The following is a 25,864-nucleotide window of genomic DNA, read 5'->3' on the forward strand; positions in this document are numbered from 1 at the left end:
CCTTGGGGTGTTTTTAAAGTAGTTTCAATGCCTGTGTCTAGTCTGGGGCCTGATTTGTTGTTGGGGGCAGCACAGATGGCAGCATTTACCCACAGTTTCTTTTATTTTAATAAACTTGTGGTGACCCAGAGACAGAAAAATATCAGTACCCACCTCTCCCCTTCTCCCAAATGCCATTGACTGAGCTCAGATGATTTCTTCAAACTTGAGGGGGCACACTGCCACCCCCCACCAGCTCACTCTTTGGTTGGAGGCAGGTCCAGAGTGTACCTCACTACCACTCCAGCAAAGGCTAACTCCTGAGTTCCCCTGGAAAGGGCTGGCTGGAGCCAGAGGTGGCAGCCCCAGCCTGGGGGAGCAGCGCCCCCTGCAGGATACTGGGGGTAAAACTGATTCCACAGGATGCTTGTCTGGGACTCAAGCGTTTCTTCTAGTGCCTCACTGCAGTATTGAAGCCTCCTTTCATTGGAGAGCCTGTCACACAGGTTCCTAGACAGCTCATCACAGGGTTTCAAAGGAAACCCTCCATCTGGATATTCCCTCCATCTGGATATTCCCTCCATCTGGAATACCCTCTTTCACTCCCACAACTGGAAGAAGTCCTCTATAACCTCAGAGGATCAGTTGAAAACTCACCTCCTCTAGGAAGCCTTCCCTGATGTCCAGACAGAGTCAATTATTTCTTCTTGTACGTTTCACAACAACACAGCGCTCTGTCAGAGGTACTGCACAGGCAGAAACAGTAGTCGGGTAGAGTTCTTTCTTAATCTGAGATCCTTGGAGACTGCCTAATAGAGATCTGTTTATACTCTAAGGTTACCAGATTGGTTTCCCAGCATAACTTGGCACAGAGTAGAAATCAGTAAGTGCATGATGAGTGAAAGAAGATGAAATTCATGGTTGGGGGGTCCAAGTGCCCAACCAGTCTTCATGGTAATGTTCCCAGATGCTTACTGATCTTCAGAGCACAGCAGCATAATATGGCCATTTCAAACTTCATCTGGGGTTCCCAGGTCAGAAAACCCACCTCCCCATCTCAAAGGACCAATGCACCACCAGATAGTCTTCTGAGGAGCTTTCAGGATGTCAAGTATTTGCTCAAGTTCATAATACCTGACTTATTTTTAAACTTGTTTTCACTCAAGCTTCATCTCCGGTGTTCCTCCCTCCTCTCTACCCCCACTGCCTCACTGTCTCAGTCCCCTCCCCACAGGCTTCCTATGATAATTCCCTTATGTTTTGCTTCTAGAACTCTAGGATCTCTGTGCTTCAACCCTCCATCTTTCTAAAACCTATACATTGAAAAGTGCCAACTCATGTGACCTCTCTTCCACGAAGCCTTCCCTCATCACCCAGGAGATACACAACGCTGAATTGCCATCACATCTGTTCTGTGCCCCTTTTTACTTTGGCAGCTCAAAGATTATCCAGTTCTGCCTCTGCTCCTGTCTTCAGGGAGCTATGAAATGAACACAGTTCGTTTCTTATACTCTGTGTACTTCGTTCATATTTTTTTTTAAGATTTATTTATTTATGCATACAAGAACTGGGGTACAGGCCAGAGGTACGGGGGGGGGTGAGAGGATTCACCAGAGACAGAGTGGGGAACAGAACAGGCGGATTGACTGAAATACACTGCTGAGGGGAGCAGCGGGTGAGACAGGAGAGGTCCCCTATGCCATGTGGGTCAGCTCCCTGGCTGGGATCAAACTCATGCTGTGCTGAGACTTAACCCCTTGCACCAACAGGGAGGCCCTTTATTCATATTGTTAACATCGTAACTTAAGTCCTTATAACCACTTACATACCTTCCCCAGAAGAAGATAGATTATGACTAGGCTGTACCACATTTATCTTTCACTTATTCCCACTGCTGTGCAGAATACATCCAGCACAAAACAGGTTCTCAGAATGTGTTGTATGAATGAATGGATCCCCAATTGGTCCTCCTGCACAAAAGTCATCACTTTCTACATTAAGGTGTAGTTACTTGTGGATACACCATGCCTTCCCTGATGTACTCTGTGTTCCTTAGAAGGATGGACTCTATCTTCTCATTTATGGGGCATTTTGTAAGTTCAAGTGAGCATATACATGAAAGAATCAACCAACAACGATGTCCCTGCACATGGTTTGATAAAAAGCAAAGTCTTCAGAGGCAAACATACCAGAGTCTGCTGTATAATTTACCGCACTGTGTGATCTTTGCAAGTGTCTAAACTTCTCTGAAATCCTGAACAGGGATCACCACAACAGCATTTATCTCACAGTATTTGGAGGTATCTTCAGGGAGCTATGAAATGAACACAGTTCGTTTCTTATACTCTGTGTACTTTGTTCATGTTTTTCCTTTTTTAAGATTTATTTATTTATTCATACAAGGGGTGGGGAGGAGGAGTTTAATGATAGGAATCATAAAAGTGATTAGCCTAGCACAATAGCTAGGAAATACTAACAATAGCTACTAAACTGAGCATTTACTCTAGCAAACTAGACTCTAGTCTTTGTATCCCTTTGAATTTTTATCTTTTTTTTTACTTAACAGGGAAAAAAAGCAAATGCATTTCCCTACTACCACAAATGATGCAGTTGAGTTTCCCACACTTGGGGAAATGGCAGGTGTTAGCACATCCGGGGTGCAATGGACAAGCCTCGCCCTGGGAAAACCACCTTTGTGATCATGGTATCTCCCCTGCCACATAAATGCTCTTTATCTTCGCAATCTTATGATGCAGGTTCTCTTAGTATGCCCATTTACAGGTGAAGCAATCAAAGTTCAGAAAGGTTAAATTACTTTTTAAGCCTGCTTTCTGCTTTGACACATTTTATGCCACAGAATCTTAACGTGGCCTCTAGAAACACAAGAGGCAGTAAAAGGGTCCGGGGGAGAAGAGGGCCATCACAGCACTTTTGACTTTTGGTCAGGTCCTTCCTATCCAAGGGGTTGGAACCTTGGGTTCGTGGAGGTGTCTCAGAGTAGGGGCTATTGTTGAGGATCAGAGAACTCCCGAAATGGGGTGGGAGCAGGGAATGGGGACTCTGAGCTTGCTTAGAAGGCCGTCTCCAGGGAGGAGCCCAGGGGACCAGCCTGGCTCTCACTATAAAGGTGACTAATCACTTCGGTCCCCTCTGGTAATTGCAACCAGATGCTGCTGCTGGCAGTGCTTCAGTCCCAACATGTTTAATTACTAGGATGCAGAGTCCCTTGGTCCCCCATGTCCCACTACCTCCCCCTCTCCTGTCAGCAATATTAACGTCAAAGTTAGAGGATGGGAGCCCAGGGAAACCACTGGCATTGAAATAATTTTTATAGTCCCTTCTAACACATAAAGCCTTGAACTTTTATATGTTTCCTCATCCACTATCTCATTGGCACTTCACAAAACATTCTCATAAAGTCGCCAGGCCAGAGTATTATTATCCCCATTTCACAGATGAGCAAACAGTGAACTGAAGAAAAAAGAATAACCCTTTGCTTTTTTTTAAAGCATTTAGCAATTTTCAAAGTGATTTCACATTCATTCTGCTAGCTGAACCTCCTGAGAACTCTCAGAGTCAGTTCAGCACAGTAATTAGGAGCACAGACTTCAGGGTCAGGCAACTTGGTTTGTGTCCTGGCTCTGCCATGAACCAGTTAAGTGACCTTGGGTATTCATTCATTTATGTATTTAATTATTCAGGAGATACATGTTGGGTGTTTACCCTGTGGTAGACTCCAAGCATAATAAATAGCAGTGGAAAAGGCAACAAAATCTGTCCTCACATCGCTGCAGAAGAGACAAACAAGCAAACAAATGAATCACTTCAGAGAATTCTAAGTGCTGTGAAGAAAAATTAAGCAAGGTCAAATGGAAGTCTATTTTAGATAGGAATGTTTCTTTGAAGGGATGACATGTAAATAGGGATCTGAATATTGTGGGGGCATGAACCATACAAAAATCTGGTGGGGGTGATGATTTCGTGTGGAGAGAACAGCAAATGCAAAGGCCCTGAGGTAGGACTGTGCTTCCCATATCTGAGGAACCATGAGTGCAGCTGAAACAGTCTGAATGAGGAGGAGGAAGTTAAGGTAAAATCATGGCAGGACCACATTAAATATCACTTTGCTTGCAAGTCAGGGATGAGGAGTTGGAAATTTATTTTTAGTGCAGTGGGGAACACAATGGAGGGTTATAAGCAGGGAGCTGTCTGATTTGTAATATAATGATTAACATCTGGGCTACCTGCCTCCAAATCCTGGCTCTCCCATTTCCAGCTGTGTAATCTAGGGCTAATCATTTTGTCTCTGTGTGTCTCAGTTTCCTCATGTATAAAATGAGGATAATAACAATATACCAACCTCATAAAGTTGTTATGAGTTGTTGTGGCTTCTTAGGACAGTGTATCATGTGTAATGACTACGACATAAATGTTATCAATTATTTATGTTTTTTAAAAAATTACTACTCTAAATCTCTTTACCTATAAAATTAGAGTAAAAACAACTTCACAGATTGGTTATAAAACAAAATGTATTTACACCTGTAAACACCTTTCTTTCAGTGACCAGCATAGAGTAGATGCTCCATAAATTAAAGTTTAAAAAACAAAGATTCATTTTCTGATCTTTTTCTCTGCTTCACAAATGAAGAAACAGAGTATTACAAAAGCTAAGTGAGTGGCACAGCTAGAAATGACAGACGCCTTACTCCAAATCCTGTGCTCTTCCCACTGCCAAGAAGGATGGCTCCTTCCCAGTACAGCCTACAGGTTAGAGATTGCTGGAAAGGAGGGTCCATAGCCCTGACCCTCCCTCTATGGGTCTTCTAAGTTATGAGGCCTGGGCTGTCCCCATGCAGAGAACCCAGAGAGCACCCACAAGGGCAGAGCTGCCTTGTCAGCCCTATAACCAGTACAGTTCGTGTTATTCAAATTCCCCTGGAGCTGCCACTGCTGCCCACTCTCCTCCAGTGAGTTCTCAAAGGTTCCCCCAGCTAATATTCTTGGCAACTGCACTTTGTCAGAGTGAGAACCTTCTGGACACTGGACCTAACATCCTTTATTGCCCAGATCCTGAACAGCGGTGAGAAGATGCCTCCCCTTTCAGGAAAGGTCAAGCCTGGGTAAACTGCTTACTTAGAGCTTGACTAGGCTGGGGGCAAGGGGCTAGGACCAGAGTAAGACTTGACGACTGAGACAGAATCAGGATCAGGAGCTAATGAAGGAGATTGTACTATTATCTAATTATCCAATCCAAGGAGAGTCATACAATCCAACCAAGTGGTAGAATCAGCAAGAGGAGTGCCCAGAGGAAATTCCCAGCATTTCCCAAACACCCCAAAACTCTTGCACACCATATTGCCATGCACATTCTGCTTGGAATGCACTTCCCACCTTTATCTGCTCAGCAGATTTATCCTTTACCATCAGGTTATAATGACACCACCTCTATGAAGCCAGCCACTCCCTATTTATAGAATTTACCACACTGAGTGTGAAATACATGTTTACTTGCTTGCCTCTCATGTGAGTCTGTGGACTGAGGGTCTAGGCAGCATCCATTGTTTTTTGAGTCTCTCCAAGTACACAGTTCAGAATCTATCACATAGTAAGGGATCGATTGATATTTGTTTAATGAATGACTGGACTTGAATGACAGAAAGTTGTTCACAACCTACTAAAGAGCCAATATCTTTTTGATGCTCTTACTCTGCTCCACATTATTAACTTATGGTGAGAAAGAAGGGGATGGTGGGGTTTTATTTTTTTCATTTTCTTCCTCTCTCACCCCATCTGACTCCAGTCACTTAAGTGTTGACATAGAGAGGAAGATGAGGAAAGGAATAGGGAAAATACCTTTGAACTAGTAGTAGACTTTGTGTTGTCTGGGTCTGGTTGGTGTTGATAGTTGTTCTGTGTCCATCATCAAAGCACCATGGGTGTTTCTACAGGCTCTTCAGGGCTTCCCTGCTAGGTCCCTCTGCTGCACTCACCAATGCAAAGGCATCTCTATTGCCAATAGCCCCTTGTCTTTCTACTTCTGGGGTCCCTTTACCCCTCCAGGAGGCCCTGACACTACCCAGGATGGGCCTATACAGGCTCAATGTTTCTCACTTTGCCCACATTTGGCCTATAGGAAACATTCCCTGACAAATTCAGGCCAATCCCTGAATTTGGGTGTGCCATAAAAGCATTTAGTGGCTTGTCTCTTTGTTAGATTTCAGGGCAGGAGGTAGGCCCAATCACTATATCCACCTGCCAAGTTATAACGAAATGGATCTGGCACCTAAACCCTTGTGGAAGTCCTCTCTCCCAATCACTTGGCTTAAGAAGTTAAAGGTAACTCCTCCCCTCCCCATAAGGGTAGGGATACACAGCCAGAAATTTCTCCACATAAACTCTCTATCTTCCATCTTCTTGATCCCATAGATAAGAAATTTTAAGAATTTTATTTTTTAAAGAATTTTAAAACAGATTTTAGAAAAAATGCATATAGTAATTTAGCACCCCACTTTGAAATTTCATATGTATTTTTTTCATCTCTCTATATAAATTTCATATGATATATATAATTAAAAAAAAGAAAGTCCAGCCCCCCCCCCCCCCGTGGCGCAGCGGTTGAGCGCTGGGTTGCGAAGCTGCCCGCGGCCTCTGCGAGGCCGGTTTGATCCCTGGCTGCTCCCCGGCCACTGGAGGAGGGTCCCGCATGGCGCGCAGACCTCTCCTGCCGTCCGCTGCTCCCCTCAGCAGTGTACTTCGGTCCTTCTGCCTGCTCTGCTCCCCGCTCTGGCTCTGGTGAATTCTCTCACCCTCCTGCGCTTCTGACTGCACCCAGTGCATGTATAAACAAAACAAACAAATAAATAAAAACATGCCTCTATTAAAAAAGAAAAGAAAAGAAAGTCCAGGCAGCCTCTTGGCATGGGGTAGAGGGAATATCTATAAATAAGGAGTAAGGCTGGGCTACAGGATCCATATTATAGCTCTGGAGATGGTTAGGACATAAAGCATGCCCCAAGATATTTAGGATATAAAGGAAGAAGCCAAGTTCACGTGGAGGGGACCACCATCGGTTTTCTTACAAATGATCAGTTGTCTCTCCCTCCAATTCAGCCTCCTTTGAGGCTATTTCCCTCCTCTGGCTTATCAGACAGGTCTGAACTTGATCAGACTGTAATTTGGCCTGGTTTGAGTATTTTCCCATAAGGCCCTTGAGCGTCAAGCACTTCAAGCAATGTGTGTGAATTGGTGTTTGTCTCCAATATTCCTGACACTTTATAGGACTTTGGGAGGCTTGTGTCCAGAGCACCTAAAGAACCTCTAGAGGGCGATGTTACCCACTTTCACACATCAGTTATCTCCACTTTATGCTCTGGTCAGACAAAATACCCTATTACATTACTTTGTTATGCTTCAGTAGATTTTCCAACTAGCTATTACTATATTGTATTATTATCCAATATTACTTCTCCATAATATATGTTCAAAGTATGTTTGTTGGGTGAATGAATAAAGGAGTGAATGAATTCCCCCTTAAACAGATCAAAGATTAATTATTGACTAATAAGTATGTCTTCATAATTTGAACCATTTTTCTTTTGCTCCTCATGGTAGGTTGCTGATGGATTTTATGTCATTAACCTTCCTAACACTGAGGTTGACTCCATTCATTTATTCAATGGATGTTATTTCCCCTGCCACATGTAATTCTATGTTAACAAGTAAGATATATTTTCTGATCCTCAAGAAGCTTAAATTTTACAGGGAGAAAATGATAATAAGCAAACAACTAAAATAATAATGATAATAGTAAGAAAGAAATAGAGTACTATAATAGAAAATGACTTTAGATAGTATGGTTAGGGAGGACCTAGCTGAAGAAGTTATCATTTAAGGGCTCCGTGGTGGCACAAGGGGTTAAGTCACACCTGATGAAGCTATCCTCAGCCACTGCAGCACGAGTTCGATCCCCACATGGCACAGCAGACTTCTCCTGACTCCCGCTGCTACCCTCAGCAGTGTATTTCAATCTGCCTATTCTGTTCCCCACTCTGTCTCTGGTTAATCCTCTCACCACCACCCCCCCCCCCCGCACACCTCTGGCCTGTACCCCGTTCTTATATGCATAAATAAATAAATCTTAGGAAAAAAAGAAGTTATCATTTAAGCTGAGATCTGAAGGAGGGGAAGGTATCAGTTAAGCCAAAGACTAGGGGGAAAAAGGGATATAGACAGAGGACAAAGTAATATGTAAAGACCCTGAGGGAGAAAAGAAGTTGGTAACATTCAAATTGTTTCACTTTTCTCCATCCCAAATGTTGCCGTGAACATTCTTGCATACATTATTTCCCTAGGGTGGATTCCCTTATCACTGATTCTTTCCATTTCTCTCTCTCTCTCTCTCTCTCTCTCTCTCTCTCTCTCTCTCTCTCTCTCATGTCTGGGATGGTCCTTCTTCCCTCTCTAGATGGCCTTTCAGAATCAGTGCCCTTTCTTTCCTACCTTCTCACCCTTACATCCTCCCCTCCCCACGTTCTCTTTTTCTCAACATAGCTATTAGGAACTTTTTCGTTCTTAAAGGAGAGAAGATACAATATAGCTCTTAGCAAAACGCTCCCTTCTGCTGTATATTGCCTGTTTCATCCATTCATCCGTCCCTCTATTAATTCAGTAGTGTCTGAGCACCTATTTTGTACCACACCTTGTACTGGGTGCTAGAGATACACAATCTCATACAAAGTATTCCCGATGCATCACAATACCTAGGATATTAGCTAAAATGAAGATTCCTGGACTCCACTCTCTGGTTTAGTGGAGCTCTAATGGTTGAAGTTCGAGAGTCTGGATTTTGGGAAGTTTTTGATCTTCTGCTTTTAAAACCCCAACTGAAAAGATTGAGCCACTAAGTGGAAAACAGAGGCTGGTTAGTGGGATTTACAATTCCAAGAAAGTGCATTGATAAAGACGCTATGGAAACAACATCTGGGTCTCAGAAGGAAACAGTCCTCTAAAGGAAGTCAGGCTTACGCAGAAAATTAGACACACTGCAGTTCCCTGGACGGAAATAGGGTATTCAAGCAAAGAGAACACCCTGTCCGAAGACATAGGGCTCAAACAATGCTGTGTTCAAAATAAGTTATATTATTCTGTGACTACTGTGAGGCCTGGGCCTGCTTGGAGCTTGGGGAATCTAAAGACGTGAAAAACCTAGAACCGGTCGCCCAGCAGGATTCACCGCAACGCTGGAGCTGATTCTCGACTTATCCCTCAAGCAGTTAATTGTTTTCGGGTTTGTGGGGGGAGCCGTGGGCCGGCGCGCTTGGCCCCAGAGGCCCACACATGCGCAGTGTGTAGCTCCGAAGCCAAAAGGAGGATGATCGAGGGCAAGTTTTTTCTGTCACTAAAACTTACTTGGCTTAAATCCAGCGACTCTGGCTGTCCGAATCTTAGGCTAGGGGCGCTTCGGTCTTTGAATAAAATCCTCTCTTTGCTTCTGGGTTTCCTGGGTTTCCTCAGTAAATCGGCTGCCAGTACTCAACATGGCGAGAGCCGCCCCTCCCGCCGCACTGCCCGCCCACAGGCGGACTCCGAGGGGCGGGGCCCCCGAAAGGGCGGGAGGTAGGGGGCGGGTCTGAGCCTCTGCCCGCGGCTGGGCCCCCGCCCCCGGCCGGGCCTCGGCGGCGCCTGCAGCCCCTCCGGCGCGGTGGGACTAGCTGGGAATCCGCGGGAGCCGAGCGTGGTGAGGAGGGGCCACAAGGGCAAACGGGAGGTGCCCGGGTTAACGGTCGGAACCCCAGAGTCAGGCCCGCCTAGGGCGCCTTGAGGAATCCCGCTTGCGTAGCGGCCTCCGGCTACCCGGGAGGAACCTGAGGCCCCTTGGGACTGGGATCTGTCCGAGGGCTCCCGGCCCTTGTGTCTGCAACCTGCTGCCGCCACCTCCCTGGGCTCCAGTTCACGCAGAGGGGACTGCCCACCCCGTGTCGGACCGCGAGGGGCCCAGGGCTGTCTGGACACGGCGCTGCGCGCCTTCGCGGGTCTTCTTTCTGCGCCCCAAAGTTTTGCGACGCCCTCTGCCCTTGCGACTTGGCACGTGACCTGCACGAAAGCCGGGTCCCACCCGCCAACCCGCCGCCCCACTTGAATTCTCTCATTCTTCCGGATCCAACTCACATATCCCTTGGAATGATATTTCCAACCGCTTTCTTAAAACGCAGTTAATTTCGCTGCCTGTTTTTTTTGTTTTTTGGGTTTGTTTTGGTTTGGGTTTTTTTGGAATTCATTGCATGAAGTTACTTTTCCGGCCCCTCTTTGACACCCGGACACTAACTGGCAGTGTTATGCCTTGCTCTTTTCATCTCTGTATATTCTAGTGTTTGGACCATAGTGATGATAATAACAATAGCTACCATTTACTGAATAGGCACGATGTGTCAGGTGCTACTAAATGCTTTACACGTAAAGTTATCCCCACAGCAGCAGTTCTATAAGGTGAGCTCTGTATTATCACATTTATACTGAGGCACTCAGATCAATTTGCCAAGTCTTAATAAATGAGTGGAGGTGGAAAATGTATTCTAGGCTGCCTGTCCCCTGAGCTCGTGATAATTTCAGTTGATTAACTTTGGGTTTCCTAAATGTCTGTTGAACTGGTCTTTTTACATTAGCCTCATGAGTTATGAAGGGAAGATTATGATTTGCATTTCTAAAAAGATTTATTTATTTATTTATGCATATAAGAGCTGGGGTACAGGCCAAAGATGGGGGGGGGTGAGAGGATTCACCAGAGACAGAGCAGGGAACAGAACAGGCAGACTGGCTGAAATACACTGCTGAGGGGAGCAGCAGGGGAGACAGGAGAGGTCTGCTTGGCCATGTGAGTTGCTCCCTGGCCAGCTGGAGATCGAACTCATGCTGCAGAGGCCGTGGATTGCTTCATAGTGCAGTGCTTAACCCCTTGCACCACCGGAGAGGCCCTGATTTGCATTTTATTGAGAAGGCTTAGGAAGGAGGATTGACATTCTCAAGAGCTAGTACACCCTCTGTTCCTTGGGTCACCGCTTGTCATTCTCTTTGCTACTGTTCCATCCTATAGACCTAGACCTTATCATTTCACACCCTTTAGGAAGTGTCCCTCACAGAGCTGTGATTTCGTATTTTATGCTTGAGGAGACAGCCATAATGGCGATGTGATGAGGAGGGCAGACTTTGGCAGCAGATCGGGGTTCAGTATTTGCTCTGCTACTGACTACTTATATTCCTTCCATTTTTTAAGCCTCAGTTTTCTTATCTGCAAAATGAGGACAGTAATCTTATCTCTTCATTAAAAGAGTTTTTAATGAAGATTATAAATGATATCTGTGAGACTAAAGTGCTATACAAACTACAAGATCTGGTTTTTACCTTTTAGAATGCTATGGAACGATCAGCAGTTTGCATGTCTGTTAGTAATATGAATCAGGTTACCTACTGCCCTTATATTTATTCAGTCAGTCAGCCAAATATTTAATGATCACCACCTATATAGCAAGCACTGTTTGGGGAGCTGAGAATATAGAGGTCAATAAAGCAATATACTTGCACTTGGGGAATTTGCATTCTGGTAGATATATTACACATAATGATCAGATTAGGACAGAGAAAGGTAAATAGAAATATCAGTTTGTGTGGAGATGAGGTGCTGTTTTTATTGAGTGGTTAGGGAACAACTTCCTGAGATGGTGACGTGTGAATAGAGACCTGAAGGTGGTAAAGGGAGCGAATCATGAAGATAACTGGGGGAAGGGCCAAAGGTGGGAAGGGGCCAGAGATGTTTGTGGCTTTGTGTGCCCCTAGCACAGATAGCATAAAGAGCTGTGTGGCTAGAGGGGTTTGAGTGTAGGGAAAGTAGAATTAAACACTGGAAGACTGGGACCCTGTGGGCCATTATAATGATTTTCGTTTTCACTCTGAGTAGTCCTGGGAGGGGTTCTGAGTGATATAATGTGTCACTGTTTTGAAAGGATCATTCTATTTTGAAAAAAAGCAAATTTTGGAAGCAAGGGTAGAAATATCAAACCAAGCAAGCTTTTCCAGTAATCCAGATGTTAGTTTTATGTTGCTGTGCAAGAAATTACTCTACGATTATTGGTTTGAAACAGCAGTCATTTATAATCTCACACAGCTTTATGTCAGAGTCTGGGAACAGCTTAGCTGGGTGTTTGGCTCAGAGTCTCTCAGGAGTTTTGCAGTCAAACTGATGGCTGTAGATGCAGTGATCTGAGGGCTTCAAATGAGGCTAGAGGATCTTCTCCCAAGATGGCACACTCACAGAGCTGTTGGCAGGAGGTTTCTGATTCTTATCACTGAGCGTCTTCACAGAGCTGCCTGGTCATCCTCAGGCAAGGTAACTGGCTTCCCCAGGAGAGTGAAAGGAGGGGGTTGTGAGAGAGTATGAGGGGACCTAATATCTTTTATGACCTTGTCTTGGAAGCTGTTTCCACTTTATTTTGCTTTATTATCCTCATTCCAGTTCACATTCAAGGGGAGAGAATTAGGCTCCATTCCTTAAAAGGAGAAATATCACAATTTGTGGGCACACCTTAAAGCCATCACACCAGGCAAAGGAGAATGTCTTGGCTCTGAATGGTAGTGGTGAGGAATCAAAAAGTGATAGCAGGCGAGTCAGGAGAGGTCTGCTGCACCATGTGGGTCAGCTCCCTGGCAGGGGATCGAACTCATGCTGTAGTGGCTGGTGATAGCTTGATAGTGCTGAGACTTAACCCCTTGCACAACCAGGGAGGTCAAATCTCTTTTAGTTTTATGGCTTAAAACAGCACCTATACATTCATCTTATAGAGCCACCGGTTTTGCTGAGGGACTGATTGCAGGGTGTGGGAGAATAAAGTATGAGTATGAGACTTTTGACTTAAGCAACCAGAAGAATGGAAATACACTTCACTGAAATCAGGAAGACTGGAGAAGCAGGAGTTCTCTTTTGGACAAATTGACTTTAAGGTTGCCTGTCAGACATCTATGTGGAAAAGTTAAAAAGATGTTTGGGTTTAGTATAGGGGTGTGGAGTTCCAGAGGGAGCTGTGGGATGCAGATGTACTGTTGGGAGTCATGAATGTATAGGTGCTGTTTTAAGCCATAAAACTAAAAGAGATTTGACCTCCCTGGTTGCGCAAGGGGTTAAGTCTCAGCACTATCAAGCTATCACCAGCCACTACAGCATGAGTTCGATCCCCTGCCAGGGAGCTGACCCACATGGTGCAGCAGACCTCTCCTGACTCGCCCGCTATGACCCTCAGCAGTGTATTTCAGTAGATACACCTGTTCTGCTCCCAACTCTGGTGAATCTTCTCACACACACCCCCACCCCACACCTCTGGCCTAAATGAATCTTTAAAAAAAGAACAAATCCCTGATCAACAAAGTGTCAACTGTATAAGCTAATAAACTTTGAAAAGGGCCTCCCTGGTGGTGCAAGGGGTTAAGACACAACTTATGAGGCTATCTGCAGCCACTGCAGTGTGAGTTCAATCCCTGGCCAGGGAGCTGCCCACATGGCACAGTAGACCTCCTGACTCGCCCGCTGCTACCCTCAGCAGTGTATTTAGCCAGTCTGCCTGTTCTGTCACCACTCTGTCTCTGGTGAATCCTCTCACCCCCCCCACACACCTCTGGCCTGTACCCCAGTTCTTGTATGTGTAAATAAATTTTTAAAAAAAAATAACCTTTGAAAATAACCTTTTAAATGTCTTAGCTGAGGCTTCACTTTTCCAAATCCCAGCTTTCCCATCTATGTAAATTTATAACTGTACCTATGCAGAAGTGTGATAGGAAGTTATTAGAAGGTTTTAAGATTTTTGTGATGACAAAATGACATAGTATGCATAAAGCACTTAACAAGCAATTGACCCGTAGAAGCACATAGCAAGTATTAACTGTGATAATGATTAACACAGTTCACAGACCCCAGATTGAGTTAAATGTCCCTTCATTTTTCCATGCTATCCTACAATGTCTTTATTTTTATTGCATTGTATTGTAACTGTGTTTGTCTACCCTGTTAGATAAAAAGCACTTTGCATGATTTGGCAAGTGTTTATTAGGCACCGTGCTAGCACTAGCGATGCATTGGTAAACCAGGAGCTCTTGGTTGAGTGCAGATTTCCAAAAGGCATGCCAGGAAACACTAGTCTGGTGACCTTGTCTTACAGTCAAAGAAATTTGGAAGATGATGCTCATTAGAGCCTCCCTTATACAGTATCTTAGTATAGGGCCTCTCCTGGTGGTGCAGCGGTTGAGCGCTGGGCTGTGAAGTTGCCCGCAGCCTCTGCAGTGCCAGTTCAATCCCTGGTCCCACATGGTGCGCAGACCTCTCCTGCCGCTCCCACTACTCCCCTCAGCAGTGTATTTCGTCGGTCTGCCTGTTCTGTTACCTGCACTGTCTGGTGAATCCTCTCACCCTTCCGCGCTTCTGACTGTACTCAGTGCTTGTATAAATAAATAAATCTTTAAAAAAAAAAGTATCTTAGTATATTAAATGCTCTAAGGAGTCCCGTAGTAAAGGAACCTATTTATTTTGTCCAGACCAACTTTGCCAGATGTAATGGTGTTTGCTGAATAAATTTGAGTCACATAGAGTCCTTGCAATTCTCTTCTGTGCTTTGGTCCTCAGTTCAAGAGGAGGCCACAGTAGCACAGAAATGATTGGAGAACCTGCAGGGAGTGAAAAGCCTCTAGCTGTGTAGAAGACTGTGGGCTTACTGTCTGGTGCCCCCATGGAGACAGGAGGCCCTGGGTTGAACAATATGAAGCCACAGTCACTGCAACTGGTGCTGGAGGAACAAGTGCTGGCCCTACAGCAGCAGATGGCAGAGAACCAGGCAGCCTCCTGGCGGAAGCTGAAGAGCTCTCAGGAGGCCCAGCAGAGGCAAGCAACCCTTGTAAGGAAGCTGCAGGCCAAGGTGAGGCAACTGCCCTTTCAGGGAGGGGAAAGGGGAGAGTATTTCCTCAAGTGGAGATGGCAGGATCACATCGGGGGAGTGTCCCAAGCAACCTCTCCTATGATAGGTATTATGTCCCTTCTAAAGATGACATTCACAAGGGTTAAGTTAGTTGTTTAGCTTTGCTCTGCTTGTCTAGGGCTAGGACTTGACTCTAGGTTTTCTGGTTCCAAAGCACATGGTCTTGCCTCTCCAATACAAGAGGCACAGAGAAAGTATTATTTAAGTGCCCAAAAAGAAACTATAACATTTATGAGCTTACTCATCATCATTACCCAGTTCCCCAATTCACAGCAGGTTTGCCTGAGATCCTCAGGGGCCTTTGGTTTGGGCTGTTTGTACCAGCCTTGCCTATTGCCTGCTCTGTTTTCCTCAGGTGTTGCAGTATCGGAGCTGGTGTCAAGAGCTGGAGAAGCAACTGGAAGCCACTGGGGTGAGTGAGGCTAAGTTCTGTGCTCCCTGAGTGAATATCCTTGTTAGAATTCTTTTGTTGACTGAGGAGCCTGGGTGTTACAAGGTCGTGTTTGGTAGAAATACCTCTTTCTTCAGCTCCTGAACTTTATCACACAGATAACCTTCATCAGACCTAGCTATTCCTGGCCTTCAGACTCCAACCCTTTGTTCTCTAAAGGAAGAAATGCAGCTTCTGGAGACTTAATCAGCTTAGAAGAAGTGTAGAATCAGAGGGAGGAAATACATTTTTCCTCCAGAAGGTGTCAGTGTTTATCTGTCTTAGAGAGATGCAGGCCTAAAGAGCATGTTTGTGGCAGAGGGATTTCCTTATGCTGTGGGTTGTTAGAACTGGCCTTGAAAAATCTGTTTGGCTTTGTTCCAGCTCCCTCTGGCACCTTCTCACATTCCTCTCAGATAAGTTCTCTCTGAGGAAAGAAAAAACCAAAACTTATTAAGTACCATCCTATGTAGGCCAGTCATCATTGGAATTGTCACATAATCATGTCACTTAATCTGCCAAGCGACTTTCTGAGGGGAGTGATATTGTTGTAGAGCAGCCCCGATACAAAACGGGGTGCCTGACTTGGGTCCTCACCCGCGCGCTTAAAAGGACTTATCAATGCTCTACTGCAGGCACACGTGAAAAGTTAATAAAAGGTTTATTTACAAAGGGAAGGGGAAATGAGGAAATGTACAGCTCTGGGAGAAAAGTGGGAGACAAAGTTTTAAATGAGTCCTACCCGATCCGCAGATTAGGAATCCCAAAATGGCGCTCTGAGAGCTGGCCACCAGCCAGGAGTGGTGAAGCCAGGAGGCGAGCGATCGCGAGCCAGAGAGAGCCCAAGGCCCACGTGTTTGGTTTTTATATCCAACCTGGCTGCCCAACTCCACCCTCAGGTCCCAGCCACCCTCCCTTGGTGGTGATGGGATTTGTCTTTCCCAGAGTCTTGATGGCTTTAGTCTGGAATGGGGGTGGAGTCCACAAAGCCTGTATAGGATTAACTCAGGACATCACTTCCCCCTAACAATATCACTTTCACCTTTGTAGCTGAAGACTGTGGCTCAGAGAAGTTAAATAACTTCCCAAGGTCCAAAAATGTATGTAGTTGAAATCAAGGCCATTAGTGAAAGATATAGCTTATGCTTCTTAAGTTGAAAGGTCTTTCCACTACCAAATACCATCATTCAGGAGAGGTCACTGGTTCACTTTTAGAGAGAGGGATATAGTGGATTTGCTTTCAGGAAGGAGAGATTCAGAAAAGGAACATATTATTAACAAAAGGGAGAAAGAATAAAACCAGAGTGTGCTGCTATAAAAGGAGGTATCAGGGAATTGGTCCAAGTGATCTGCTCTTTGGAGGTAAGACTTATCTCTGTCTGACCAAGGGACCAATCCCTCAGAGGTGGGAAGGTGTGGAGGAGCCAAATCTGGAACAGCTGCTAATCCGATTGGAGGAAGAGCAACAGAGGTGATGGACCCTAAATTCACTGGCCTGGGTGATTGATCCGTGGGTGGAGGAGGCTGATGGGGAACTTCTGTCCTGAAGGCTAACATGGATTAGAACCATGGACTTCAGCCCTAGCCCTCCAGTTTCTGGCAATGGAAAATTCCAGTGGTTGTCATCCTCCTCCATGAGGTCCAAGGATTGGGCCAGACCTTCATTTTGTACCTGCTCCTACCCATCCCCAGTACAGGTGTGAAAGTCTAGCAGAAGTGAACACCCAACTCCGGCTACACGTGGAAAACGCTGGCGTAGTGAATAAAGCCCTTCGGGAAGATGTGGAAAAACTAACAGTAGACTGGAGTCGGGCCCGGGATGAGCTAATGAGGAAGGAGAGCCAGTGGCAGATGGAGCAGGAGGTAGGAGGGGCAGGGGGCTGGACTATCAGAGGAGCAGTGCACTCTGGGCACTGGGCTGGACAGTGCTGGAAGGGGTTAATTTCAAGACTTGAGTAGAAACTGAGCTGTCTTTGTTAAAGTCTCTGACTCTCCTTAATCACTCATACTGGCAGCTTTGCTCTGCTGCTTGAACCTTCAGGTTAGTTCTGCCCTTACCTGCCTAGTCTAGTTTTGCTGACAGGTGCGTGACACTCAAAACGACTCTGTTCCTGCATAAGTGGCTATCTTAGGTATTGCTTCATTCTGCAAAGCTAATCTGGAGATCTGCATATCTAGATGTTTAAAAGATAGCTACTGAAACTGAATGGGGAAGACAGACCAGCTATGGATCTTGGGGAATTTTCAGATCCCAGCCAAAGGAAACTAATGTTTCTTGGGCCCGCCCTCTGTATCATGTATTATGCTTGGTAATTTACATATGTTATATAACTTAATCCTCATTGTAAATCTGTAGTAATAAAGGTAATAGCTTGAGTAGCTGTTTATCCATTTCTACCTACCTAGCTCAGAGGAAGGCCTTATTCCATCCCATACCTTTGACCTCTTGTATCCCACTGCTCACTTTATTAAACTCTTTAGCATAATCTCAACATACACAACTGTTCCTAAGCTATCTCCTGGAAGTCCCTCCCTCCCACCCGCAAGTAGACAAGAGAATTCCTAGACTTCTGTCTTGGTAAAAGATAATCCTCTGCCCTTGGTATGACCTGGGTTTCTGAACACGCAGTTCTTCAAGGGCTACCTGAAAGGGGAACATGGCCGCCTTCTCAGTCTATGGAGGGACGTAGTAACCTTCCGACGCCACTTCCTGGAAATGAAATCAGCCACTGACAGGTTAGTGTGGGGATAAGAAGGGAGGAGGTTTACCTCTCTCATTCTGGACTTAAGACAGTAGGCTACTGGAGAAGAGGGGATCAGTTTGGGGGGTAGTCGGGATGAGGTAGAAGAGTTGGTGGGGAGGGATGGCATATTGTTGGATTCAGATGATTTCTCCCAGACCTGCTCCTCAGGTTTTACTGCACTTGATCTCCATTCTCCCATCCCTGGGCCCTACTGGAGTTTGTTCTTTCTTTGCTTGTACTCAGAGATCTGACGGAGCTAAAGGCTGAGCATGTGAAGCTTTCAGGGTCTCTGTTGACCTGTTGTCTACGCTTGACTGTGGGAGCACAGTCTCGGGAATCTGATGGATGTGGGAGACTGGATGGAAATGAGCCAGCTCAACTGCAGCTGCTAGTAGCCAAGACCCAGAAGCTGGAGAAGGAAGCCCATGAAAGGAGCCAGGAGTTAATACAGCTGAAGAGTAAAGGGGAATTGGAGAAGGCTGAACTTCAGGATAGGTGAGATGGACTGGGTTCCTAGGAAGGGCTCACTGAGGGAAGGTTGATTCCTTTAGGAACTTAGAAATGGGGGGCAGGAAGGTGTGAAGAGCCTTCCCATCAGGAGAGGGGAAGGAGCAGTGCCAGATTCTTCTGGTTTCTGATTTGAAACCCACATCCACAGTTGGGGCATGTCACTTCTCTCCCCTCAGACTATCTTGCACCTCAATTTTTTTCCTGGTGACTTACAGCGCTAGCTGACTCTGTCTTCTATCAACACCAAACTTCTTGTCATTCCCGGGACAGCCAAGTTCTTCCATACTGCCCTACTTTTGTACCTTAGCCTTGAAGACCTCCCTCCCCTCTATCTGTGCTTTATCCTTTAAGACATAGTTTAAACGCCACCTCTCCTGTGAAGCTTTCTCTGATCTCAGCAGCCTTTTAAGTTACTATGCCCCAATGGTCTTTTAACCTGCTTGTTAGAGCATTGATCTCATTGATTTAGTTCCCTTTTTTTCTGGTTAGAATCTTATTTTATGGATTATAATAAAATAGATTTTTTTTTTTTTTAAATCATGATATGAAGGGCAGGGACATAAATGTCTTTTGAATCAGAGGGCAAAGTTCAGTTTATATTGTACTTGGTGGCTGGGGTTGTGTCACCACCTATTGGTGATGTGTGCAAATTACAGTTTGTTTTTGGTTGTGGAGGTGCTGGGAAGCATAGGACACAGACCATGTCTTAGTTTTTTGTCTCTAGTGCTTTACACTACACCTGCCATATAGTGGACACTCAATAAATGTTGAATGATACAATAATTAAGTGAATGACTGTATAGTGAGTTAAGTCTCTTCGATATGGTACAGAATAAAATTATTAACATTTTGATAAAAATATTTAAACTCCTAGATGATATTCATTCAAGAAATACTTATTTAGCCACCCATATAATACCAGGTTCTGAGCTCCAGGTCATAAGGGCTTTCTTTGTTTTTTTTAATAACACTTTTTTTTTTTCCTTACATCATTGTAGTCCCCATAGTTCTCCCACCACCTTATCACTCCAGGTCATAGTGTCAAGTGAGCAAGATGTATGCTCATTTTCCTGAACTTGGAGGTTAATATCAGGAAAGTTGACCATAATCTCCTCTAAATTGCATTTTCCCCTATCAGAGTAAGAACCTTTGGCTGGGGGACCTCGGGACTATCCCCTGTGGCAATTCTGATGTTCTTATTGACTTCAGGGTGCTTGACTTCAAGATCAAGCGGGGCCTGGAAGGGCCTGGGCCAGGGCTTCCCTTCAGCTCTTGGGCCCCCAAACACGTGTTCCAGCTTTATGATGTGGTAAATCCCTGCATGTGTCTGAGTGGCTTTTGGCTTCCCCCTTCAGTTCAAGGTTATAGTGTCATGTGGTGTTCAGGGAGTACAGAGGGGCTGGGGGCACCCAAGGGACTCTGGGGAGGCTGCAGTGGGAGTGACTGTGTTGGGGCTGGGGTGTGTTGCATATAACTCCACATCAGTGGGCTGCCCAGGTGACAGTGCTGTGCTCTCCTCTTCAGGGTGACTGAGCTCTCTGCTCTGCTGACCCAATCTCAGAAGCAAAGTGAAGATTATGAAAAGATGGTAAAAGCCCTGAAAGAGACCATGGAGATACTGGTATATGATCCTTTGTTCTAGAAAGATACTGGTATATGATCCTTTGTTCTGAGAATGGGCTTTGTGGGTTCCTTCTCCTTTAGGGATAGATAATACAGGATCCCAGTGAAATGTTCCTTGATGAAATCCCCTAAAACTAAAAAATAAAATCTGGCTAAATCTGAAAATTAATTACTGCTCTCATATATTCATTTGGCAAGTATTAACTGCTATTCCTACTGCCTGGGGAAACTACAATGGCTTATGCATGCAGTGTGTCATATCAGAGTGGGACACACATTAAGAGGCACACTGGCCAACTAAGGAAGGGCATGTGCAGAGATTCAAAAACTAGTGATATGGGAAACAACCAAGGAAGATGGCAAGGAAGAAGGTACCTATGGAAGACATGCTGTCTGCCTTCACGTATCTGAAGGAGTGATACTGGGGAAAAGAGAGTTACTTGTCTTATGTTTTCCAGGTGGGCAAAACAGTTATCAGAGACTAGAAGTTACAGGGCGGTAGAGTTGACTAATACGTAGACCTGTTTAGTGTTGAACGGTTTCTGACTTGTGAAGGAGTAAGGTGTCCCTGGCTTAACATCTACCAGGGAGGTTACCAAAGGGATTCTTTAAGGTTGGACATTCAGACCTCTAGCTTAGTTCCATATTTCCTTTCATCTCTAGGAACTTGAGATGTCTGACTTTAGGCAGATCCTGAGCTGCTGTGCACATGTGTACTGCTTACCTTCTTATTCAAGCTGAGACCAGTTGGAAGCTAAACCTTTTTATGCCTTCTTGGCTCCTTTTGGCCAGGAATCTGCAGATCCAGATATCCGCAGGGTTCAGATACAATGTAAACGAGTGAAGTGCTGTCAGAATTCTGGTTTTCCATTGCTGTCACTTTAGCTTTCGGTACTGGCAGACATTTGATCTCTAGATTTGGAAGCAATGATTAGTAGAGGCTGTGGGACCCTGAGGAACACTTTTCTCACCTCCTGGAAGAAGCGTCTACTGTTCAAGTTCAGTAAATTGTGACATGTAGGAGTGGGGGCTGGTTATGACTCATTTGTTAACTTTTTGAGAGAAGCAAGATGTTCCGATTTTTATGCAAAACAGCTGAATTTATATATATTGGTTCAAATTTTATACAGGTCAAAACAAAACACAGATGTAGGTCTGTGTCTTCAGGCCTTCATTAAATACAATACGATAGCACAGAAGAGAGAAAATTGAGTCTTTGAATTTAATCCTCAAAACAAACCTGTGGAGTGGTTCCTGTTGGTTTTTCATGTTTTTAAAAGGAGGAAGCTCAAAGTAGTTGTCTAAGGTTACCAAACTCGTAAATGATAGCGCAAGAACGCCAACCCAGGCCATTTAATTTGGAGTTCTGAATCACTTAATCTGAACCCTTAATTACCACATCATATTGTCTTCGGATTCCAGGGATGATGTTAGCATCCACATATGATCAGGGAAAAAGTAGGGCTGACAGAATAGACAAGATGAGACTCTGGTTAACCCCGTTTGGGGACTGGAATTAGTAAATTCTCTTTTGGAACTTTGCCTCAAAGGTTCTATTTTATTCCCTATCAGGAGTCAAATCATGCAGAATTAATGGAACATGAGGCATCTCTTAGTAGGAATGCTCAGGAGGAGAAGCTGTCTTTACAGCAGGTGATCAAGGATATTACCCAGGTACTGGTAAGCCCCCTATTTGTAGTAACCAGATTGTGCCTCCATGCCTTCTCACTTGTACCAGAACTTCTACTCTCTATGGTGTTTGGGCTTAAGGTCTTATGGATTCTCTTGAGTGTGTTTGAAAGCTGGAATCCCAAGCATTCATGGTCTAGCACTGCCTGCTGGAACAGGCCTTCTTTCTTATTACCAGTTCTCAGCCAGTGACAGGATTCTGGTCTTCATTACCTCCATTGCCTCTTCTTCCTTAATTTCTTCATTTTATATTACTCAGGGAGTGCTCTACCTTTGTTGCCAGTCCTAGGTTTGGGTGGCCAGGGTTTAAGAAGAAACCAGTCTTACTTACTCTCAAGATACCTCCTTCTAACCACCCCCACCCCGCCGCTGCGCCCAGAGAGAGGCCTGAGAAGGACAGAGTCAGGTTTTTCCAGGTTGCGATATAAGTCTCCTGTATGAACTCCAGGCCTTGGTCAGGCGGATAGTGACCCTGCTGTGTTCGGTTGCAGGTCATGGTGGAAGAAGGGGACAATATAGCCCAAGACTCTGGGCATGAGAACTTGGAATTGGACTCTAGTGACTTCTCCCAGTTTGATTCCCAGGACCCAGACAAAGCTCTTGCTCTGGTGCGTTCAGTGCTGACCCAGAGACGCCAGGCTGTGCAGGTGAGAACCCTAGCGTTTCTCCTCAGTAACAGGGTGCTAAAGGTGGTGTCTAAACTGATTTGTACTGAGGGACCCTCTTAGGGATGCCCTTTTCACTGCTGACCGGTCATGGGGTGTTTTGTCAACTCCCCAAACTGTCCATTAGACTGTCACTGTGTCTGCCCAATTACCCTTGTGAATGACAGCACATTCTCTATCCCTGTGGAATGCTTAACTTTGCTAACATTAATTGGCAACTAGAGCCCTGAGAAAATATGGTTGAGTGTTCCCCAATTCTGAGGGTCCCAGACATACTAGCCATCCCCTCATGCCCCTACACATTTAAATATGCTGAGCCCTAAGACTCTAGTCGCCACAGAAGCCCACTCACCTCTGAACCTCTGTCTTCTCCACTGGTCTCCATTCTCAGCTTGCCCTTCAAGGCACCAGCCCCCAGTTCTACGTTCAGGCTTCTGACATTCCTCCTTAGTCACCTGCTCATTTCTGTTGCTCTCCCTCCACAGGACCTAAGGCAGCAACTTTCAGGCTGTCAGGAAGCCATGAGCTTCTTGCAGCAGCAGCATAATCAGTGGGAAGAAGAGGGTGAGGCCTTGCGAGAGCGGCTACAGAAGCTCACTGGGGAGCGGGACATTCTGGCAGGGCAGACTGTGGACCTCCAGGGAGAGGTGGACTCTCTGAGCAAGTGAGTAGGGGTTGTTCACTCCTCCCTCCTCTCCGGCTCAGTTCTCATCCAGCCATTGATAAATGGCTCTCCCGTCATGCTTCTGGCGTTTGACTTTGCTCTCCCTGAGACCCAGAGCTGCTCAGGGCTGCCTTGCTTTGTGTTCTGCTTGTTAATGCTAACTCCATTTTGGGTCTTTGTGATGATAAAGAATGGTTTCTTGCTCAAAAGGGAAGATGAAATCATTAAAGGAAACCTCTCTCCTTTGGCTGTAGGATGTCTGCTCCAGGAAGGATTTTAGTTTCCAAGATCTCTGCTCATCTCTGCTCTCCTTCTTCCAGGGAACGAGAACTCCTACAGAAGACCAGGGAAGAGCTGCAGCAACAGCTGGAGGTGCTGGAGCAGGAGGCATGGCGACTTCGAAGAACCAACATGGAACTGCAGCTGCAAGGGGACTCTGCTCAGGGGGAGAAGGAGGAGCAGCAGGAGGAGCTGCACCTGGCTGTCCGTGAAAGGGAGCGCCTGTAAGTGTGACCAATCCTTTTAATTGAACACCCTCCTTCACCCAGTCCTCTCTCTTAGATAGATGAGTAATCTGAAGCCTGGCACACGGTGGGTTCACTAGCTTACTGCTCCTGCATGTGCAGAAAGATGAAAACAGAATTCATCAAGACTTTGCTGAGCACTCAAGGGATGAGACATTGTGTGGAATATAGAAATAAGGCACAGACATGCCTTGCTCAAGGAGCTTGGAATTTAATGTAAAAACAGACCAGTAAACCACTAACTATGGCATCAGATTAGATGAAGCTATTTTGAGCTAAATAGAACTTCAGGCTGGGTCCTTTGGGAGCATAGGAATAACAGCCAGTTATTGAAAGCTGCTCATTGGGCCTTGACGTCTTTTGGTTGGTAGAGAATGAGAGAAGAGCTATAGGAACAGATTAGCAAAGGAAAAGAGACAGGAAGGTCCATGGTGTGTTGAGAGTAGTATGGGCTAGCTAGTGGGTAGGACTTATATTGTGAAGTAATAGAAAATGAACTGGTCAAGAAAGGGAAATGAACTGGTAAAGAGTAAAGGGGCCCAGCTCATCTCATAAATCCCCTATAGGATGTCACAGAAAAAGTGCTTTGGCAAAGCTTGGTTTAGTGCTTTGGCAAAGCTTGGTTTCCATTATGGCTCGGCCACTTGAACAGATTACTTTATTTGTAAAATAGAGGTGATAATATTTGCCTTGAAGACCTGTTACGAACAGAGACATTTTGCATATAGTCCCTGCCACAGGGCACATGGTAGGCCTTCATGTGCAGGAGCTATACCTTCTTATGTGTTTGATCCCTTCCACTGCAGTGACTGAGTTCCTTGTACCAAATAGGCACAGATAATGAGATCTTGAAGGACTGCTGTAAAGGTCCTTGTGCAAGGAATGATTTTCCTTGTACCAAGGAGCACAACAGACAAGCCACAAAGCTTTTATTTTTTATTTTTACAAATTAAGTTTATAAAGTTGGTTTATATCATTGTATCCTTGGGGGTTATAGGTTTAAACCTCTACAAATGTATATTTTACATCATGCCCACTACCAGTGCCCCAATAATCCTCCCCATATTCCATTTTAAATTTTAAATTTTAGGGCCTCCCCGGTGGCACAACGGTTGAGCGCTGGGTTGCAAAGCTCCCCGCAGCCTCTGCGGCACTGGTTCGATCCCTGGCTGCTCCCCGGCCACTGGAGGAGGGTCCCACATGGCGCGCAGACCTCTCCTGCCGCCCGCTGCTCCCCTCAGCAGTGTACTTCGGTCCTTCTACCTGCTCTGCTCCCCGCTCTGGCTCTGGTGAATTCTCTCACCCTCCCGCGCTTCTGACTGTACCCAGTGCTTGTATAAACAAACAAACAAACAAATAAATAAATAAATAAAATACGTGCCTCTTTAAAAACAAATAAATAAATTTTAAATTTTAACTTCTTTGACTCAGTAATATGTAAATCAATATTTATATGATTCAAAAATGAAAAAAAAAATTTTAATACCATACCATCTCTAACTGCTCTTTTTTTTTTTTTTTCTCTTCAATTTTGTAGAAGAACTGGGGTGTAGACCAGAGGTGTGGGAAGTGAGAGGATTCACCAGAGACAGAGCAGGGAGCAGAACAGGCAGATTTACTGAAATACACTGCTGAGGAAAGCAGCGGGCGAGACAAGAGAGGTCTGCTGTACCATGTGGGTCAGCTCCTTGGCCGGAGGTCACACTCAGGCCTGAGTGATGATAGCCCTGAGACTTAACTCCTAAGCAACCAGAGAGACCCCAAAATGAAAACTATTTGAAAAGATACTTGGGCCTCTCTGGTGGCATAGGCGGTTGAGCACCGCACCGTGAAGCTGTCCGCAGCCTCTGCAGCACGGGTTTGATCCCAAACAGCCGACGAGAATCCCACATGGCGAAGCAGACCTCTCCTGTCTCACCTGCTGCTCCCCTCAGCAGTGTATTTCATCAGTCTGCCTGTTCTGTTCCCCGCTCTGTCTCCGGTGAATCATCTCACCCTCCCACGCATCTGGCCTGTACCCTGGTT

The 25,864-nt window shown here is 45.4% G+C and overlaps 1 protein-coding gene across 3 annotated transcripts in view; it reads left to right on the forward strand.

The window, feature by feature from the left end:
• Positions 1–14,744: 14,744 nt before the first annotated feature.
• Positions 14,745–25,864, forward strand: part of CEP250 (centrosomal protein 250) — a gene marked incomplete at both ends in the record, with an annotated part of 35,202 nt that continues 24,082 nt past the window's right edge. For 2 of the 3 annotated variants that reach the window (XM_084248238.1, XM_084248240.1), the window contains 11 exons: positions 14,745–14,930; positions 15,346–15,402; positions 16,809–16,891; positions 17,118–17,283; positions 18,050–18,156; positions 18,408–18,659; positions 20,199–20,295; positions 21,870–21,977; positions 22,478–22,633; positions 23,137–23,315; positions 23,636–23,818. In XM_084248238.1, the coding sequence (XP_084104364.1) occupies positions 14,745–14,930; positions 15,346–15,402; positions 16,809–16,891; positions 17,118–17,283; positions 18,050–18,156; positions 18,408–18,659; positions 20,199–20,295; positions 21,870–21,977; positions 22,478–22,633; positions 23,137–23,315; positions 23,636–23,818 (1,574 nt within the window). The remainder of the gene's footprint in view (positions 14,931–15,345; positions 15,403–16,808; positions 16,892–17,117; positions 17,284–18,049; positions 18,157–18,407; positions 18,660–20,198; positions 20,296–21,869; positions 21,978–22,477; positions 22,634–23,136; positions 23,316–23,635; positions 23,819–25,864) is intronic. The other variant, XM_084248239.1, reaches the window with a different exon arrangement.

This window comes from Talpa europaea (genome assembly GCF_964194135.1).
Source record: "Talpa europaea genome assembly, chromosome: 11".
Classification (NCBI taxonomy): Eukaryota; Metazoa; Chordata; class Mammalia; order Eulipotyphla; family Talpidae; genus Talpa; species Talpa europaea.